This window comes from Sebastes umbrosus, chromosome 1 (genome assembly GCF_015220745.1).
Source record: "Sebastes umbrosus isolate fSebUmb1 chromosome 1, fSebUmb1.pri, whole genome shotgun sequence".
NCBI lineage: Eukaryota > Metazoa > Chordata > Actinopteri > Perciformes > Sebastidae > Sebastes > Sebastes umbrosus.
Window position 1 is genome coordinate 9,746,799 of NC_051269.1, and position 20,802 is coordinate 9,767,600.

A 20,802-nucleotide genomic window follows, 5' to 3' on the forward strand; every position below is an offset into this window, starting at 1 on the left:
TTAACTAAACATGTTTCAGCCACTAACCAACATATACAGAAACTCGAAGTATACGCACTGGTAACACAGCTGTTTGATCATTATTTTTGGACCGTGGTCAAACCCATAAATTGCTCCCCTTTGCAGAAATAAAAATGTCATCACCAAACAGTGAACCACAACATCTGAGCTCTGACCCCATTTGCACACCCAGATAGGTTTAAAATTTGTTTTCAGCAAATACTCTTCATTTAACTCCCCCAGCTCCTCATCTAACAACCATAAACCTGCATAGCCTACATTTAGCACATTAAAGACTTTTTTTTTTACAAATTAGCTTTTAATTAGCCTATAGTTTTAAGCAAACATTTTATTATTATCATTTTATTTTCTCCTGTAAACTATACATGTATCAACTAAATATATAAATACATATTTCTAATTTTTTTAAATCTGTTTTTATGTCTGTAAAGCACTTTGTAGCCTTGCTGTCTGAAAAAAATAAACCAGAAATATTTAAGGCAGGCCTAGTGACCATACACTCAGTCTATAAAAATATATGACCAAGAGTCTTTTATTAAATACAGTGCTCACGAACACTTTTTATACGTCCATCTCGCAGTTACCAGCACCTCTAGCTCCACAGTATACACTGTGCACAAAGTTTTTTTTTTCTCTTAACACTTTGTAAACTTATTTTTGTGCTACAGTATATAAATGAATGTTATTATTGTTGTTGTTAGTGATAAAGGGTTTAATAGGGCACTTGTAAATTCGGCCTCAGCAAACTTAAAAAAAGGAGCACTCTCGTAGGTCTAAAGGTCTAAATCAGGGGTCAGCAACCTTTACTATCAAAAGAGCCATTTTAGACAAAAAATAAATAAAAACAAATCTGTCTGGAGCTGCAAAACATTTGAGCATTATCATGAAGGTAACACAGTTTATAGTCTAAGTATATATAGTATATAAGTCTAATGCAGTGAGGACCCAAGTGCACATGTACTACGGAGTATTAGGGCCACATTGAGGGAAAAAACCTGAGATTTCCAGAATAAAGTCATAACTTTACGAGAAAAAAGTCTTAATATAACAAGAATAAAGTCATAACTTTACGAGAAAAAAGTCATAATATAACGTGAATAAAGTCATAACTTTACAAGAAAAAATTAAATAACGTAAAATTACTACTTTATAATAATATGACTTTATTCTCGTAATATTTCGATTTTTTTTCTTGTAAACTTCTGACTTTATTCTCATAATATTATGACTTTATTCTCGTAAACCTATGACTTTATTCTCGTAATATTATGAATTTATTCTTGTAATATTATGACTTCATTCTCATAATATTATAACTTTATTCTCGTAATATTATGACTTTATTCTCATAATATTATGACTTTATTCTGGTAAACCTATGACTTTATTCTCGTAATATTATGACTTTATTCTCGTAATATTATGACTTTATTCTCGTAATATTATAACTTTATTCTCATAATATTATGACTTTATTCTGGTAAACCTATGACTTTATTCTCGTAATATTATAACTTTATTCTCGTAATATTATGACTTTATTCTCGTAATATTATGACTTTATTCTCGTAATATTATGACTCTATTCTCGTAAACCTATGACTTTATTCTCATAATATTATGACTCTATTCTCGTAAACCTATGACTTTATTCTCATAATATTATAACTCTATTCTCGTAAACCTATGACTTTATTCTCATAATATTATGACTTTATTCTCGTAAACCTATGACTTTATTCTCGAAATCTCAGATTTTTTTCCCTCAATGTGGCCCTAATACTCTGGAGTACTGTTTTACCATAGACCTACAACAATGATAAATAAAAATGAAAATGTAAACAAAAAAACAGTTATTAATTTCCATTTTTATAAATCCACAGGGAGCCACTGGAGAGGAGCTAAAGAGCCGCATGTGGCTTCAGAGCTGCAGGTTGCTGACCCCTAGTCTAAATGAAGATGAAGTAAAACATGTATTTTTATTGTGTATCTCCTGTCTGTGGTTCTGGTACACTGCTGGGTGCAGTACCGCCTCCTGTCCTGAGGGGGGCAGCACCGTCACTACACACACAAACACAATACAACCTCCACTTCCGGTTGAAGTTTTGAACAGCAGCAGCTAGCCAGCTAGCCGCTACACAGACCTGCTCAGGGAAACACGGATCACTCAGCTGAGTTTTGGGTGAGATGTGCTTTTAAATCACACTTTATTTGTTTATTTGTCACAGCTTGCACGTGTTTTCTGTGTAACTTAAGAATATGTAGGTCGGCTGTGTAGTTAGTAAAGCAAGAGAGAATAGCATGCTAACAGCTAACAGTCTGTTGGCTTTGTTTCATACAGCAGAGGAGCTAACATGCTAACTAACTGAGGCTGAGGCTGCTCTGCTTGTAGTTTCAGCCTTGTTGTGAATAGAGACATGAACTTCAAATGTTCAGTTTAAGCTAAATGAATCTCTTGTTAATCTGGTAAACAATCCCCAGTGAGTCTAACCATGTTGTTGTTGTGTTTGTAGCTAGCGGGCTAGCCTGTTGTTAGAGCAACCAGAGATGTCAGCCAGCTCCAAGAGGAGGAGAGCCACCTCTCCCTCCAGCAGTGTGAGTGGAGGAGGAGACCTGGAGGAGACCTCCTGCTCTACTCCTGGAAGTGGCAGGAAAAGAAGAAGGATCTTTAATGTTCCTCCTGTAGACACGGTAAATGCTCTTGATTGTATTGTATTGTTGATTTGCATCAGGCTTTGAATGTTTTTCTTTTTCTTTCAAAGGTCTTTTTATTAATTGTTAATAATCATTAGAACAGTCACTATACAAGGGAAGTTAATTTGTTTTTCTGAACAACACTCACCCGTGACACAACACATCAATCAATCATACCTGACAACAACATCCACACAGACAGACACAGCTGGCCACAAAGGACCTAACTGATTCTCAATCATGGATACATAACATTCAAATTGTAGAGAATACCACACAGGGAGAGTATCCACAAATAAGTCATGAAATAATAATAAGAAGAAGAGAAAAAAAAGAAAAAACATTTTAAATATATATATTTACAGTATATATACCTACATACACACACACATACTACTACATCCTTTTTTTAATAGTCCTGTATCACAGCTGTTACCCTGCACTATATTCACTTTTAACAGTTTTCTTCATCTCCTTGTATTTTTATATCTGGTATATTTTTTTGTACTTTGCACTACTAACTTTTTTACTGCATTTTTACTAACATGTTTTGCACCATGGAACTGTGATGCTGGAAACTTGAATTTCCCTCCGGATCAATAAAGTTACTATCTATCTATCTATCTATCTATCTATCTATCTATCTATCTATCTATTTCATATTACATGATAGACAGGAAGGCAATCCAGGCACTCCAAAATACTCATGATCACATGATCACTATAGTATTACAAAAAACACACAAACAAGTCATTTATGTCCAGCATCAATTCATGTGATTGTCTCCCATTGGTTGTTGATACCATATAGATGAGGCCACATCTGCTTTGTCTGTTTGTTTTTAAGCCCTGACAAAGACCTACAGTGGTCGAAACATGTTGGCTTTTTAACAATTTAGCCACTACATTAAATACTTTTTAATATATTTCCATCCTCGTTGCAACTTGTTTTAGTATTTTGGAGTGCCTTCCTGTCTATCCTGATTTTTTTACCCCCATTTTTCAAGAGCACCCGACACGTTTTGTCTTACGGTTGAATACACAGAGCAACCAGTTATCTCTCTTTCCATTTCTTATTCATATGTGCCAAAATTCTGAACCCAAACACTCATTCAGTCTATTTTTATATGCTGTTTTTTTTATTATGTTTACTTACTTACTATGTCTTTAATGTTTATTTGCTTATTTATTATTATTATTTTTTTTTACTTATGCCTCCTGCTGTTTGCACTGTCCCCCTTTGCTGTAATCCTGCAAATTTCCGTGCCGTGGGACTAATAAAGGATTCTCTTATTTTATCTTATTTTAATGTATGTGCATTATTAAACAGTTAAGGGATTTTGATTGCTTGCTCCCTCCAGATTGCTGTATGTCATGAGCTGTTCAATGCTGTCAGGGACCACAGGGATGACCAAGGGAGGCAACTTTGTGAAGTTTTCCTTAGGATACCAAAGAGAAGGTATTGTAACATAAAAGTCTGAGTAAAGCTTAAAATTGTCAAAAAAAAAAGTGGGTGGACCTGTCCAAGATATACCAACCATCATACATTGTACATGTGATATTGAGATTTGACAGTCTGACTGGTGGGTGGGTCTCTGACATAAGGAGATTACAATGAAGCCTGATTGCTCTTGTTCTTTTCCAGGAATCAGCCTGATTATTATGAAGTGGTGGCCCAGCCAATTGATATGACGAAGATTCAGTATAAACTGAAGTCAGAAGATTATAGTGATGTGGAGCAGCTTACTGCAGATTTCCAGCTCATGTTCAACAATGCCAAATCATTCTACAAGGTAGGGATGAAATAAGTTCACTTACAGTATATCTGTCACTGCAATATAGTGTAATAGGACAATTATTCTGTTAAGCCATATTTTCAAAACTCTATATTCCTTTCCATGTTCAACAACTCAGAGTGACACAGAGGAGTATCAAGCTGCATGCAAGCTGTGGGAGGTGTATCTGCAAACAAGGAATGAGTTTGTGCAACCCGGTGATGGAGATGAGGATGATGAAGATGGTGATGATATGATGGATAATCCAGGAATGTCAACTGAAGATGAGGTAAGTTCTTTTCCTCATTGCATTGCCTGCTTGTGTGACTGTCATTTATGAACTGTAATATCTGTATTATTTGTGTTTGTTGTAGCGAAAAGAGCTAATTTGTGCGTATTTGTCTTTAGACCCCGACTGGCAATTTGAAGGAATTGTTCGAGCAACTCTTGGAGGCTATAGTGTCACACGCTGATCCCGCAGGGCGTCTGGTCAGTGAACTGTTCCAGAAATTGCCATCCAAAGTGGTAAGTCCTTGAAGTGTCTTTGGACTTCAGTAGGTGCCTCTGAAATTGTTACACATTCTTGATATTAATAGGCCTGTCTGTCTTTCCCAGCATTACCCAGACTACTATGCCATTATAAAGGAGCCAATAGATCTGAGAACCATCGCTCAAAGGATACAGGTAGTGATTGACTGCTTTGTCAGGCATCATTCAGACATTTCAGAACTTCATGGTGTTTTAAAACAGCCAGCACTAATTTATGTTATTTGCATAGATTGGATACTATAAAAGTGTCAATGCGATGGCCAAGGACGTGGACCTGATGGCCAAAAATGCCAAAACGTACAATGAACCAGGATCTCAGGTTTTTAAGGTAAACTCTTCTTCTTGATTTCCTTTTTTTTTTTTTTAAGATGTAACATCCCAAATATTAACAATTGTTCTTTTTTGTATTGTATAGGATGCCAACACCATAAAGAAAGTCTTCATCCAGCGGAAGACTGACCTTGAACACGCTGAACCCACTAAATCTAGTCTTCGCATCAGGTATTAAACAACAATTGCCACTAACTATTTTCTCGATTAATGTCAGAAAATGGTGAAAAAATGTCAATCAGTGTTTCCCAAAGCCCGAGATGACGTCCTTAAATGTCTTGTTTTCTCCACAACTCAAAGATATTCAGTTTACTGTCATAGAGGAGTAAAGAAACCAGTAAATATTCACATTTAAGAAGCTGGAATCAGAGAACTTAGACTTTTTTTTAATTATTATTACTCAAACCGGTTTATTAATTATCAAAATAGTTTGCGATTAATTGAATAGCTGACAACTAATCGATTAATCGTTGCAGCTCTAGACAATTGCATAGTTTTTAGTGTATTATTTTTGTCTCAAATAAAAACCAGCAAATTATTCCCTGACAGAAAACACATTTTTCAAAAACTACATGATGTCTTGTGTCTTTACTGATACTATTCAGAAATCGCAGGTCTGGCCAGGGGGATCGACTGTCTGGCGTCAGCGTAGCTCTCCACTATGGCTCAGAGAGTGAGGACGACCCTGTGCTCTCTGGTAAGCATCAGCGCTTTAGGTGGCAGAGAAATTTACCTTGTGTTTGTGTTGAAAAAAATAACAGTTCATCATCCTAAATGTTTGCAGGCTCCGTGTGCTACGACGAGGGAGAGTCAGAGGCCGAGAGTCAGAGTTCTAGTATGGAGATGAGCAACCCTATCTTCCAGCTGTATGAAGCTGTGAGGGGTGCCAGGAACACCCAGGGCCAGGTCTTCTCTGAACCTTTCCAGCACCTGCCCTCCCGCAGGGAGTATCCCGACTACTATCAGCAGATCAAACAACCCATCGCTCTGCAGCAGATCCGGTAAGGAGCAATCACTCAGCAGTTATCGTGTCCAGAGGCAGAATGACAGATTGATAAAAAGTTAGTGATGGGTTTTATTTGTTTAAATTTTAATTGCACCTAGTGGTGTGGTAGATGCTTACTTTGCACGACAGCTGGATTCTCGCAATGTCACAAGATCATGCGAGAATCATGGGATCACATATCACACGAATATCCATCTTGTTAGGCTTCAAGTTATGTGAGGAGGAAATGTCTTCATTGAAAGAAGAGCAAAGAACGGCACTGAAGGCTTTTCTCGATGGACAAGATGTTTTCGCTCTTCTCCCGACTGGCTTCGGCAAGAGTTTGATTGACAGACAGCTCATCCAATGCCACGTATTTTTTGAAAGTGCCTGCTCTTTTCCAAACATTTTCTAATGACTGCTTCTCAGATGGTTCTGTGTAACAAACCATCTGGTGGGTCAGGTTAGGTAGATGCAGTCCTTGATAACCTTTTCATTATTTTTAAGGGCAAAGATGAAGAACAACGAGTATGAGAGTGTGGAGCAGATGGATGCTGATCTCACTCTGATGTTTGAGAATGCAAAGCGCTACAACATACCTAGCTCAAGCATTTACAAGCGGGCCTTTAGGCTTCAGCAGATCTTGCAGGTAAGGGAATCTGCTGTTTGTTTGTTTTTTGTCACGTTATGCTGGAAGATGTTTTTACTCTGGTTAGGCCAAGAATGAAAGAAATTAGCTGTCATTTGAAACAATAAAGCATCTTGCAGAAATAGCCCAGTGAATGTAATTGTCCACTGAGGTATCCGCCTGTCTGTTGATCGGTCTGTTGTTACAGGCGAAAAAGAGGGAACTTCTGAGGAGAGACGAAGAGGATGAAAACAGCGTTCTGTCATCCGATGCAGGGAGCATCAAGAAGAAAAGGTATGCAGGTTTTTCTCTCCTTTCAGATTTGTTCTTGAATTGTAGATCCATTGCTAATTATCTTAAAAATGAAGAATCTGTAGTTTGCTTGCTAACAACAAAACGTCTTGTTTTTATGTCTGTGTTGACCCCCAAGTTCATTCCACTTTGATTCTTTTTAAGCCACAAGAAAAATGTCAAAAAGAACCGAATGAAAGCCTTATACGCCGCAGTGACTGAGGCTAGGGAGGCGAACACCAATCGCCGTCTTTGTGATCTGTTTATGGTCAAACCCTCCAAGAAGGACTACCCCAGCTACTACAAAGTCATCCTCGAACCGATGGACCTGAAGACCATTGAGCACAACGTCCGCAATGAACGCTACGCGACAGAGGAAGCTCTGATGGATGAAATGAGGTTGATGTTCCGAAACGCCCGGCATTACAATGAAGAGGGATCTCAGGTAGACAGTGTAAATCTTTGCTATTATTTAATGCAAAACAATGCTGAGATGATGAGCTTTATTTTTCTGATGCTACCAATTTTTTGGGGGGGTTAACTTAGGTGTACAATGATGCTGATATTCTGGAGAAGATACTGAAGGAAAAGCGTAAGGAGTTGGGACCTCTGCCTGAAGAAGAAGACGTGGGATCTCCCAAACCGAAACTAAGTAAGTTCGATCATACCAGCGTTTTTGCATGTTTTACGCCTCGTTTCCACAGGGTTTTGTTTTGTTTCCGTAAATCTGTATAGTATATAGATTACGTCTCCAAGTGTTCAACACAAGGAAATGCATCTCTTTACGGATATAAACACCACCAAAGATATGGGAGAGAAGTTATTAACTACATATAAAACAGTGTTTTTATATGTGAGTTACTGTCTGTTTTTTGCTGTCCAGACCAACGTTTGACGAGTCACATTTATAACGTTATGATTTTTCTAAGTGAAAAGTTCAACCATAGGATTTCATTAATTTCATTATAGTATAAATATTAACTTGCAGCGGCTTGAAACAACTAACTCGCTAATCTATCACAGTAAACAAACTATCCAGATTTACCATCCACCCAACATAATGGCTACCTGACAGACTATTAGGTCTTTGCAGAGGTCTGTACTCGATTGAGTACCCTCGTGTTGCTGTTGGTACTACTGTTTCTAAGCTTTAATTTTGGTTTTACAATGCTGTCTAATCTTACGTGTATTTTTGTATCTAGGAAAGAGTGGTGTTTCTCCAAAGAAGTCCAAATACCTCACCCCTCTCCAGCAGAGGTTAAATGAGCTCTACGATGCTGTGCGAAACTTCACTGACCGTCGAGGTCGGCGTCTAAGCACAATCTTCCTTCGTTTGCCGTCTCGTGCTGAGCTGCCTGACTACTATGCTACCATCAAGAGACCAATCGACATGGAGCGCCTGCGGAGCCACATGGCGGGCGGCCGTTACCAAGACGTTGACGCCATGATGGAGGACTTTGCTCTCATGTTCAACAATGCCTGCATTTACAACGAGCCGGAGTCTCTGATCTATCGGGATGCTCTCGTGTTGCACCGGGTGCTGCTGGAGACACGCAAGCAGCAGGAGGGAGGCGAGGATTCGGAGCCTTCTGCTGTGGGACCTCTGGTGCGAGAGCTAATCAGGAACCTGTTTGTGTCCGTGCTGGGCCACCAGGACGAAGAGGGCAGATGCTACAGCGACTCGCTGGCTGAGATCCCCGCTGTGGATCCAGCCGCACCCGAGAAACCGCCGCTTAACTTTGATATCATCAGGATGAACGTGGACCGTGGCCGCTACAGGAGGCTGGACGTCTTCCAGGAAAACATGTTCGAAGTGCTGGAGAAGGCAAGAAGGCTGCACAGGTATATCAACTTATGTTTAAAAGGCTGTCTGAGGCTATATCAGTAAAAGTGAAGTGTTTGCTCTGTTCAGTCTAGAGACAAAAAAAAACTAAAACAGTCAGATCATTTATCTTGCATTGAAACAGCAAATAGAAAAGGGTTTTCATGCGATTAACCTTTTACATTGTATTAAATATAAATAAATATTTTTTAACAATATCCAATTGCACAACTTCTTAAAAAGAGTTGTTTCGATCCGTGAAGCATTCTCTGCAAGAAACTATCATGCTCTTGCCACAAATGAAAAGTGAAAATTATTAGTATCAAATGAGTAAATATGCTCTTTTCAATTCTCTAACTTGAAGAGCCCTTCAGATTTTTTAACTATTCACTGTTTTTTTACTTTTTTTTACTTTTTTTTTTTCTTGACTTTTACTGTTTACAAACATAATTTGGATGGTGGGTTGGGTGCAGATTTAAGAGTCAGCATTTAACATCTTTTACAAGAACTTAGTGTAAAATCTTATAAACATTTTAGTTATGCACGATTATCTAATTTGAAGTTAACAGATCAGGATTTAATACATTCATTCTTGCAGTCCAACATACTGGTCCAGGGCTGCAACTAACAATTATTTTCATTTACGATTAACTTGTAGATTATTTTCTCGATAAATCGATTAGTTGTTTGGTCTATAAATTGGTGAAAATGTTGATCAGTGTTTCCAAAAGCCCAAGATAACGTCCTCAAATGTCTTGTTTTGTCCACAACTCAAAGATCTTCAGTTTACTCTCATAGAGGAGTAAAGAAACCAGAGAATATTCACATTTAAGAAGCTTGAATCGGAGAACTTTGACTTTTTTTTCCTTAAAACATTACTCAACCGATTTGCGATTAATTTAATAACTAATTGATTAATCAGTTAATCGTTGCAACTCTATACTGGTCCTTCAGCTAAAACAGTGTGATGTTCTCCTTTAAACAGCTAAACTGTGTTCAAAGTGTTTACGTATTCATGTATTTTTTTGCATTTGCAGGACTGACTCAGAAATATTTGAAGATTCAGTGGAGCTACAACAGTTTTTCATTAAGATCAGGGATGAGCTATGCAAGAACGGAGAGATTCTGCTGTCAACTGCACTCAACTACACGTGCAAACACCTGCACAACGACGTGGAGCAGGAAAAGAGGGAGAAGATCCCCAAAGAGATCGAGGAGGACAAGCTAAAGACGGAGGAAGAGGAGGACGAAAACAAAGGTGTGTGTGTGTGTGTGTTAACTCTCTGGCATAATACACATACAGGTATGAGGAATGTGTTGATGTGGTATTCATTTGGAATCATTATGTATTTCTCACCTAAAGAGGGTGAGAAAGCCGAGGACCTGCCAGGTGAGGCGTGGCAGTCAGAGTCTGAGTCGGAGCGTGTGTACACTCAGGACTGCAGCTTTGAAAACAACACCTACCATGTGGGCGACTTTGTCTACGTGGAGCCGTCAGAGCCGAACCTGAAGCCACACATCGTCTGCATTGAACGCCTGTGGGAGGATGAAGCAGGTAAAAAAATCTTGGCAACTTAAAGGGCCAGTTTGTAACTATTAGGGGGATCTATTGGCAGAAACGGAATATAATATTAATAAGTATGTTTTCTTTAGTGTATAATCACCTAATAATGAGAATTGTTTTTGTTACGTTAGAATGAGCCGTTTGTATCTACATAGTGAGCGGGTCCTCTCCGCAGCATCTGCCATGTTGCACCGCCATGTTTCTACAGTAGCCCAGAACAGACAAACCAAACTCTGTTCCTGCTTTGGCCGGAGTCGTTAACGTTACTCGCTCCCGTCGCCACTGCCCTCTCACTCTCTTGCTTCACCACTCACATACACATACACTGTAATCACTGGCTCTGCTCTAAATGGCTCTAGAAAGGGCCATTCACGTTTTCGCGTCGGCCACCGTAGCTCTCCTCACCTCACCGCTAGATACCGCCAGATCCTACACACTGGACCTTTTAAGAAAGAAATCATTATCAAATGGCCACAATTCATACATAAATGGCAATGTTGTACCGTTGTATGACACACCCAAAAATCCAGTCAAAATCAATAGGCAAAATTAATTATTATAAGAAAGAAGCTTAAACTAACTTTAGATGTTTTTTTATTTTACTCAATAAATACTGAGATTTTTTGCAAATTTCAGCTTTCTTGTATTGATTATTTGTTCATGGCCTGTGTGTGTGTGTGAAGGTGCGAAGTGGCTCTATGGATGCTGGTTCTACAGACCAAGTGAAACCTTCCACCTGGCAACACGCAAGTTTCTGGAAAAGGAGGTCTTCAAGAGCGACTACTACAACAAAGTGTCTTTCAGTAAAGTTGCGGGCAAATGTGTGGTCCTGTTTGTGAAGGTAAGACCCTCTACAGAAACTGAATCACACACAGAATATATATTTTATTGCTTTGACACAAGGATCTGTTCACCTAATCGTGTTTTTCCTTTTCTTGTATCTGTAGGATTATTTCAAAATGCAACCCGAGGGCTATGGAGCCGAGGATGTGTACATCTGCGAATCCCGCTACACTGCCAGGAGCAAGTCGTTCAAGAAGATCAAGATCTGGGCCATGCCTGCGAGTTCAGTGAAACTGACTTCTCGGGAGATGCCGTTGCCCGTCGTCCGCGTTGCTTCCATGTTTGCCAAGCCTGACCAGGACAAACTGACAGTGTCATATGCAGGCAGTGGTGGATTTGTTGAGAAGGTGAGGTCACACTGTATTTTCTAAGGTTATGCCATGGCAATACATCATTTGTTGTATAGTTTTGGATTTTTATTTCCGACCTGAAGATAAGATTGATTAGTTACGTCCCTGACGAGAGGAATTTGCTCTAAATAAGGGCCTGACGGTATGTGTCCACATGGGTGTTTTTAGACACGAGGGATCGCCTCCCTTCCCAGCATTGGATGCTTGGTGGACTGCCACTAGGCACCTGATTGAACGCTCTCCCTCGTGGGCTGCTGCTCCCAGCTTTCAAACCCTAACCAACATGGCGGCTCGTTAAGAAACTTTTTTCTTGTATATTACGAAAATAGTTCACCTTCAAATGTGTTTTTGAAAACATTTTAGGCGAGAAATAAGTTATACATTTGATGAATCTGTCTTCATTTTAGATCAACAACGATTAATTTAATAGTTTTTTGGGAGTTTCCAGAGGCGCTGAGTCGCGTCTCTCAAAACGCAAAGCTACGCTACCAGAATGCATTGCACAGCTGCTTACATAGACACCGAATGGGAAGCGTGGAAAGGATGGAGCCTGTGGACACGTACCAGTGTAGTTCTAATAGTTACTTATGATCCTGTGTGAGGCTTTTTTAATTTTACTTTTCTGGAAACTGGGTCAGCAAATAAAAGGACACATAAAAGACAAATTCTGGGTATAGCTAATGGTGTCATACCAGACTTAAGTATTGAGCCTAATCCCAAAAGGCCTCCAGAATCAGGACACTGGCCCTCTAGTCAACTTCGGTGTAAAGGATAAGGCTGCAGTCCAGGTCTAAATTAAAAATAAAATATAATCCACAGTATATTGTTGCCGAGCAGGAACGCTGTCAGCTGGCCGACTACAGGGGATTCATTAACTCAGAGAGTGGTAGCAGGCATGTCCTGACAAGGAGCACGGTGACAGAGGAGCAGTTAGTTCCAAGTATTAAAGTTTGTTTGTCACAATATAAACAAACCCCTGAGTCCTCTGTGTGTCTGTGTTTATTCGTTTAGGAGAGAGAGGATGTCCTTACGGAGATGAGTGGAGCCGAGCCCGGCTGTCAGCACTATGAGCAGTTACGCTACAACAACATGTGGTATAAAGTGGGAGACTTTGTCAACATCCAGTCACATGGTCTGTCAAAGCCCCGGGTTGCCAGGTAGGGTGACAGTATATTTGGCCTCCCTGGTGTTGTTGAAACATGGTCTATGCAGTTATTGTTTAGTTATTAAGTATTGGTAACATGGCTCCCTTGACTGGGCTGCAGGATGGAGAAGCTGTGGGTGCAGAATGGAACGACTTTCTTCTTTGGGCCCATCTTCATTCATCCTGAGGAGACGGAGCACGAACCCACAAAGATGTTCTACAAGAGAGAAGTGTTTCTGAGCCATCTGGAGGAGACCTTGCTCATGACCTGTGTCACAGGTACTGTTTGATAACTTGTGTTCACACATCACTGTTGATGCCTTTTAAAGGAATAGTTTAACGTTGTGGGGGAAAAATATATTTGGCAGCGAGTTAGATAAACACGTTGATATCACTCGCATATCTGCAGGGCTCCACAATAAGGATTGCCCGCTTGCCCGGGGCAAGTAAAATGCCACGTCGGCTAGTAAATCTAGCAACTTGCCCGAATGAGCAAGTGGTAAAAAAATAATTAAACACAGTTGATGATGGAAGTAGTGAGCCGTCTCGCTTTCTTTCTCGTCTCTGTTGAGAGTTGCGCAGCGCCGATCGGGCAATCACGAGAAAATGGCAGTGGGTAAAGACAAAGTTTATGAGCTGAAGCGCAAGTGAGCATTTGAATTATCCTGAAAACAGGGGTTTAGTTGGAGGATGTGGGGCAAAACACCAGATTTATTTACTTAAATAAAGATTAAACTTGGCAATTAACTTAAGTCTTTGTTCTTATTTGATAACTGCTAATAAATAAAACAATTTGTATCGGTAAAGTACAAATTTTACTTTATTTTATTTCTGACCCACTTATCTAACCGGGCAAGTGGAAAAAAACAATCGTTGAACCCTAATCTGTCCGTCAAATATAAGGCTACTACAGCCAGTTGCTGGTTAGCTTAGCTTTGTGCTAAACTAACTGGTGTAAAACCAGCGTTTGTACAGTAACACTAACTCTCCACCAGAAAGCCAATATATTTCATTAGCCTTATTTTTTAAATTGACATTACAGCTACTTTTTTAACATATGAGGCTCTGTGCCCTCACACTGCTAGTGTGAATTCAGTTATTCATCAACGATGTTATTGATCTTTCCTGTCTGCTCTCCAGGCAAATGTCTGGTGTCCTCCTTTAAGGACTACCTGTCCTGCAGACCTACCGAGATTGCAGAAGAGGATGTCATGCTGTGCGAGAGCCGCTACATCGATGCAGAGAAGCTGATGAAAAAGTTCAAGGGTCTGAAACGCTTCTCATACTCTTCCAAAGTGGTGGAGGACGAGGTCTACTATTTCAGGTTGGTCAGTCGAGCAGCTCAGCGCTGTTTCTGATTAAAAAGCAGTTTCTTGCCCAGTCTGATTTTCTTTTTTTTTTCTTCTTTTTTTTCTCTTATGCTGGTCTGATCTTTCGTAGGAAATTAATGGTGCCACAGAAGGAAGCATCACCCCTTTTGGACAAGAAGATCAGCGAGCTTGAGGTTAAACTGGCAGATGTTGAGGATGATGACATGGAAGATATGGACGACGACGACGACGCTCCACGGACGCTTTCTATGCCTCAGATGCAAACCCCTCTTGCTAGTGATAATGAGGTCACGCCATACACTCCTCAGGTACTCATGCACGTCCAAAGTCTTCAAACATTTGCTACTAATATTAAAATTAAGACAACCTATTTGTTTTTATACCCCGACGACAATGTAGTCGGGTTATATAGCGCTCCGCCCGTCAGTCCTTCCTTCCTTTCGCGTGTCACACTTTCTTTTCCGGAGCAGAACTCGGAAACTATTTAACTTAGGAACTTCAAATTTGGTATGCTGATTGACACTGTTGTCTAGTTGTCCCTTTTGGGGGTTAGAAGTCCAGGGTGCCCAAACTTTTGAAATATTTCCAAAAGGGCAAAACCTTTGGCCCTACTTTAGCAGGGGTCAAGCAGTGAGCGGGGGGGGTATGTGAGCAATACTAACTTTTGCCTTGTTTTTTAACTTGCATCTTTGTTTTTCATCAAGTCCACTCCTAAAATGAAGGGCTTATCTAAGAAGGAAGGGGCCAAGAGGAAGATCAACATGAGTGGCTATATCTTGTTCAGCAGTGAAATGCGAGCAGTCATCAAAGCGCGACACCCGGACTTCTCCTTCGGAGAGCTGAGTCGACTCGTGGGCACCGAGTGGAGGAACCTCGAGACTACCAAGAAAGCAGAGTATGAAGGTGAGAAGAAGAAATTTGTGGGTATGAAAGTTCTCTGATGTGAACCGAAGTCAAGACAGGAATTATTTTTTGTTTCAGAACGTGCAGCCAAAATAGTGGATCAACAAGAGCGTGACCGGCCGCCCCAGAAGCAAGCGTCCCCTAGAGCAGGTACCCCCATAGGGGCACTGATGGGGGTGGTGCCTTCGCCTAGCACTATGGGAATGATAAACCAGACCATGACACCTGTGTCAGGTAACCCCTCTCAGAGGCAGCACGAGTGTTTGACAACAAGGCAGCAGGGAAATGAGGCTGGATTGTTAAAAACCCTAATCCTCTTAATTTTCTAACCGTTTGGAACTTACATTCTTAAAGCAACAGTTTTCTTCTTTTGCTGCTGTTTCACATTGTTTTATATTTTTTTTATTATCACCAGCTGAAAGTGCATGACATTGACTGCATGATAGATTTTTAACCGTAAATAACTTTTTCAAAATTTCATTTAACTTTCATGCTTGTTTTGCCTGCTAACATTCTCAGACTTGTTTGTATTGTCTGCCCCTTTCACACACTGAACCTTTAACATCATCCGGCCCGTTTATTCGGGTGAGGCTACCTCCTTGCTATTATCCACACATTGGTCTCTAAGGACGCTTTCACAAGCCATAGTACATTGGGTTTGTCCGAATCAGAGTTAAATTAATACTTTTGGTTTCTTTTCTATTTAGTCTGGTTCAGTTTTACAGTGCTCACATCAAAACAGACCAAATAAGTAAAATAAGTTGCTGAGGGAAGTGTACGAAGGAGCAAATTTATCGTAATCGCCTCGAGAGCTCCCACTTCTACGCAGGGAATTGTGGACTTTGATGCTCTGCACTGATCGACTGTGCACAAATCCCTTCTCCAGTTTCTGATTTTATAAACTATCACTATTTTTGTGGACTTTATGTAGCATATTCTATATGTTCTCTTCGGCCCTGATGTCAAGCAAACATTGGACTTCTGCAGAAGTCCATGTCCGTCCTCTCCCACTCATGTTAACCTGTCGTTTACCTGTGTCCATCTCAACAAATGTCCTTACAGGAAGCCTGGGTTTTGGTTCGCTTGGAAACGGTCCGAGACCACCTCTCACAAGCGGTCTCAGTCCGATTGTTTTTGTCCACACCAGAGTATGATTACTGCGTTCACAACCGCCCAAACGAATCGCACCAGAGTTTGATTAAAGCGGACCAAATGTTGCCTTGTGAAAGCACCCTAATACTGCAAATGTCAGTGTCAAGTCTCCTATGACATGAAATGACCGTCCCTGATAAGAAAGTTAGTTTATTTGCAAGAGGTACAAAAAAGTACACCACAGAAGATGGCCTTTATGAATTTTCAGAGTCTACCCAGAGGATTGAATTAAATCATATCAAAAATCGTATCAAAGTTTAACCAAATATACAATTAGCTTGGTGGCTATGTAAAACCATAATAAAGTCAGCTTTACACAGGTATATTGCTGCTTCTTTTACCACTAGAGTTGTAGTTACACATTTGTCAAATTCTATCTAGTCCTGAACAAACAGAGGAAACTGCCAGAGCCTTTGTGGCTTCAGGTGCATGTGTGAAAGGGGCCACTGTGTGTAGTAGTAGTGCATGTTATTATAGAGTCAGCTGCATGTCACTTATGCATGGATATGTTGTTGTCCTCTCCTTGCCCTCTTCCCCAAGGCATGATGGGAGCTTACGGCCCACCTTATATGCAGGGCCCCCATGAGGGCTTGTTGAGTGTGGCCCCAATGCTACCTCACCCTGCAGGGGGGCCCTTCCTGTCTCTCCACCATCTCCAGCCAGGTATGCCCGGGTACCCTGGCATGCCTCATCAGGGTAAGGGCCACTGTCCTAGCCACACCTGCTCAGTCACATCCAGTCGTGTCTCTCCTGCTGGAGGGGTTTACCTGGTCCACGGGCTGCAATGCCTGATCCACTCACCGAGCAGTCAAAGCTCTCTGGTCTCAAACAGCCTCTCTCAAAGTGTACTCACATACCACACCTAAAATATACAGGATCCACACACACATTTACACATACTGTATAGTGCATGTGAAAACAAACCGAACATTCAACTGATATTCAGAAACGAACATTTTCACAAGGGATTGTAAAACATTGTTGTAGATCTTAACATAAAGCAAACCAGCATGACTTTATGACGGTTACTAAATATACAGAAACTAAATATTGTTGTTTAACAGGTATGATGGGCGCTGGTATGAACGGCATGGCAGGAAGTCCTGGAGCGGGAAACTTTATGCAACAGGTGAGCGCCAGTCCAGAAAATACAGAGTTCACATACTTTTCAACTTTATATTACATTCAGTCTTGCAGCGAGTGCGATTTCACTGCTGGATGTTAGAAGATGAAGTCGAGATGTAGAAATTAGAAAAACAAAAGCGTCATGTATTGTTATTATATATAACACACATATTTATGATATATATTTATATAAAAAATAATATGTATGTATTTTTAGGATTCAATATTCCACATATTGTGCTAAAAAGTGTGTTGTCATTGTTTGATTTTAGCCTGGGATGTTCAGCCCTGCTCCTCCACCATATCCGGGACAGGGCCTGCCCTCTCACCTGCAGCCCACCACTCCCATGTTTGTGGCCCCACCACCAAAGACCCAGAGGGTGCTCCACTCAGAGGCCTACCTCAAGTACATCGAGGGCTTGAATTCAGAGTCCAACTCAGTCAGCAAGTGGGACCAAACGCTCAGAGGTGGTGTTCCTTAAGTCGTCTTTTCATTTGGGGCGTGTAGAAGCATTCTTGTGGACACAATATTGACAGGACTGAAACTTCATATTATACAACAGATTTTTCCCACATGATCTGATTATTATTTGCCTTTTAAATGTTTCCTCATAAATTAACTTGCTACCTTCTAACGTCTTAGTTATTAAGATGCTAAATTCATCATCTTAGAGCTTGTTTTTTTTAAGTCAAGACAAGTATTTTGAAGTAGAAATGTTTGCTGTTACTGGAAATGTGATTACCGTTTACATATAAATCAAGAACAGTACATGATAGAAGCAGGTTTGTTAAGTAAGGGATAATGTACAGCGAGCCGGTGTTGCTGCTCGCTGTACATTATGCTGCTTATTACACATCTACTTACTTAAACCTGCAGTAGGCAGAATGTTTTTAATAATAATAACCTTTCAGCATATTGTAATTCAGGAGTTCTGAGAGAAAACTAGACTTCTGCTCCTCTACTCCTCATGGCTCTGTTTTCAGGCTTTAAAAAAATCCAGCCCGTGACGGGAGACTTTGACCAATCACAGGTCATTTCAGAGAGAGCGTTCCTATTGGGTGTTCATTCAACGGAGGCAGCTGTCAATCATTTGTGAACTCCGATCAAACGCTCAAACTAGGCAGCGCTGATCAAATATGAATTCATATTCTGTTACTGACATTTGAGGAGAGAAATAGGCATTACAGTAACAGAATATTGATTCATATTTGATCAGCGCTGCCTAGTTTGACCGTTTGATCGGAGTTCGCAAGTGATTGACAGCTGCTCAGAGACGGCAGGCTCAATCTCGGCTCTGATTGGTTGTTTTCCTCTGAAATCTTGCAGATGCCATTAGGAGCACCGGAGGACACAGCGGCACATTACCTGTTTTATCATATTTGCTCCAATTCTACCCACTGCAGCTTTAAGAAATAATAATAATTTGACACAAAAATGGTCCTCCGGAGTCCGAGATCAGAGCCCTGTCCATAGCAGTGATCTGCTATAGAGAAATAACAGACCGTAGAATGCCGCAATTGACTAATCGGTATTGAGTATTCAACAAAGCTGTGCAATAAAATAGAAGTATTTATCTGGAAAGTGTTCAGGTTCTTATTAAGCATAATTAGCTAAAGTCCTTCTTGTTTTGTGTGCTTGAAAAAAGAATCAGTCATATAATAAGTTACATAAGTAAACATATTTCGCCTGTTCAATAAATCAAAACCCCTGTGTTTCCATCACAGCTCAAAGGCGTGAAGCTCACCTGACCAAAGAGCAGGAGAGCCGGCTGCCAGCTCACTGGCTGAAGAGCAAAGGAGCCCACACCACCATGGTGGATGCACTGTGGCGCCTGCGTGACCTGATGCTGAGAGACTCTCTGAACATCTCTCAGGGATACAACCTGTGACCTGTAGGGACTAACCACTATAACCAGCTCACCCACTGCTCCTATCCTCAACCAATGGGGTTTAGGGAAGGATCATAGACCATAGAAGCAATATTTTATAGTGAACCATGATCAATTTTATATTTATTAGCTAACATAATGAGTTTGATAGTTATTTGTGTGTGCATTTTCTTTTCTTTTTTTACACCACAGGATTAATTATGCTGCAAAAACAAGTGCTTTGTTTTGGGCTTATTGGTAATACCAAAATAAAATTCAGAATACCCTGTTTATACTGTTTTTTTTGTTGTTGTTTTTTTTCAAATTGTATTAGTCCTCAACAAGTGTGACTTTTTGCTTGTGTGCTTTCCAAGGTATACTTATGATAATAAGAAATGCGTGATGATGCCTTTTCACCAGTGATGTGTCGGTCGCGAACGAGCCGGTTCATTGAGCCGGCTCTTTTAAGTGAACGATAAGAGCCGGCTCCTCTCCGAGAGCTGTTTAGTTTTTTTCTTTTTTCTTTAATTAATTCAAGGCAGACTGATAGGATAATCTTCTCCGCACCACGGGCACTCCATGCATTGACTGTGACTGAATGTTGTGTTAGTGACGTCCGTGCGACCAATCAGGTGATGACAGACAAGGATCAAACGATCAAGCAGGGAGAGGCGGGGGTGCGCGGCGCGCTGACGGTCTACAGGCACAGAGCAGGAGGGAGAGGAGGAGAGAAAGAGAGAGAGGAGTGCGGTGCGGTGCGCAAATAGCAGACAAGATGAGTGACAGTCGGAAATGAAGCAGCATGTAAAATTATGGTACTCTGGAAATTATAAGGGTTCAGCATAATTATATTGAATAATTTAAAGGGACTGTTTGTAACTTTTTAAGCGTATAAATTTACCGGGTCGGGACAGATGCGCGCTTGCGTGTTTCCGGAGTCTCTCCTCCGCTGCCTGCTCGCCTTCACTCACACACACCCCGCGCGTTCTCGCTGTCTCGCTCCACCTCTAGACATGAACGCGCGCTCACTCCACACTGCAGAAGAGTTAGTTTAGCTCTGAGAATATCTAGTGAATGTACAGCGGACGTTTGTGCAGAAATAAATGCTGCAGCTCCTCCAGACCAACAGAGGTTTTCCCGTGTCTTGTGAAGTGACGGGGCTCAGCAGCCAGAAACGTTATCAGCGGGGCTGAAGCAGGAAGAGAAACGTTACTGTCTCCAACCGGGTGTCGCCTCACTGTTTTGAGTGATGCTCGTTCATGTCTATTTAGAGCGCGCGAGCCCGACGCCGACTTTTGTTGACTTAACGGCCACAGGTGTCGCTGTTAACAAGCATTTCTGAAAGATATAAATAGTCCCTTTAAGTGATATATGTGCACACATACTAATCAAAAATCAAAACAGTGCTAAATTTGGATGAATTACAA

General features: G+C 40.7%; 1 protein-coding gene across 6 annotated transcripts; it reads left to right on the forward strand.

The window, feature by feature from the left end:
- The first annotated feature begins 2,057 nt into the window (after positions 1–2,057).
- Positions 2,058–19,668, forward strand: pbrm1l (polybromo 1, like). Of its 6 annotated transcripts, none has more exons than XM_037764179.1 (30): positions 2,058–2,203; positions 2,535–2,712; positions 4,077–4,174; positions 4,361–4,508; positions 4,630–4,779; positions 4,899–5,015; positions 5,106–5,174; positions 5,269–5,367; positions 5,455–5,540; positions 5,975–6,066; positions 6,154–6,370; positions 6,862–7,003; positions 7,191–7,276; positions 7,439–7,718; positions 7,820–7,925; positions 8,476–9,115; positions 10,133–10,353; positions 10,459–10,650; positions 11,343–11,500; positions 11,607–11,849; positions 12,864–13,009; positions 13,118–13,275; positions 14,137–14,320; positions 14,437–14,635; positions 15,032–15,230; positions 15,309–15,464; positions 16,923–17,078; positions 17,447–17,511; positions 17,780–17,975; positions 19,233–19,396. In XM_037764179.1, the coding sequence occupies exons 2-30, from the start codon at positions 2,569–2,571 to the stop codon at positions 19,394–19,396; spliced, it is 4,911 nt and encodes a 1,636-aa protein (XP_037620107.1). In that variant the 5' UTR covers positions 2,058–2,203; positions 2,535–2,568. The 6 variants fall into 6 exon arrangements, with proteins under 6 accessions (XP_037620107.1, XP_037620123.1, XP_037620133.1 ...); XM_037764195.1 differs by having other exon boundaries at positions 15,309–15,380; XM_037764205.1 differs by lacking the exon at positions 16,923–17,078 and having other exon boundaries at positions 19,233–19,668.
- Positions 19,669–20,802: the final 1,134 nt, after the last annotated feature.

What these genes read in the sequence shown, in the direction of transcription:
- pbrm1l (XM_037764179.1), top strand. Translation starts at nt 2,569, where the DNA reads ATGTCAGCCAGCTCCAAGAGGAGGAGAGCCACCTCTCCCTCCAGCAGT. An exon ending in AGAAATTGCCATCCAAAGTG is followed by an intron (nt 5,016 to 5,105) that starts GTAAGTCCTTGA and finishes TGTCTTTCCCAG; the next exon opens with CATTACCCAGACTACTATGC. An exon ending in GACCATGACACCTGTGTCAG is followed by an intron (nt 15,465 to 16,922) that starts GTAACCCCTCTC and finishes CTCTTCCCCAAG; the next exon opens with GCATGATGGGAGCTTACGGC.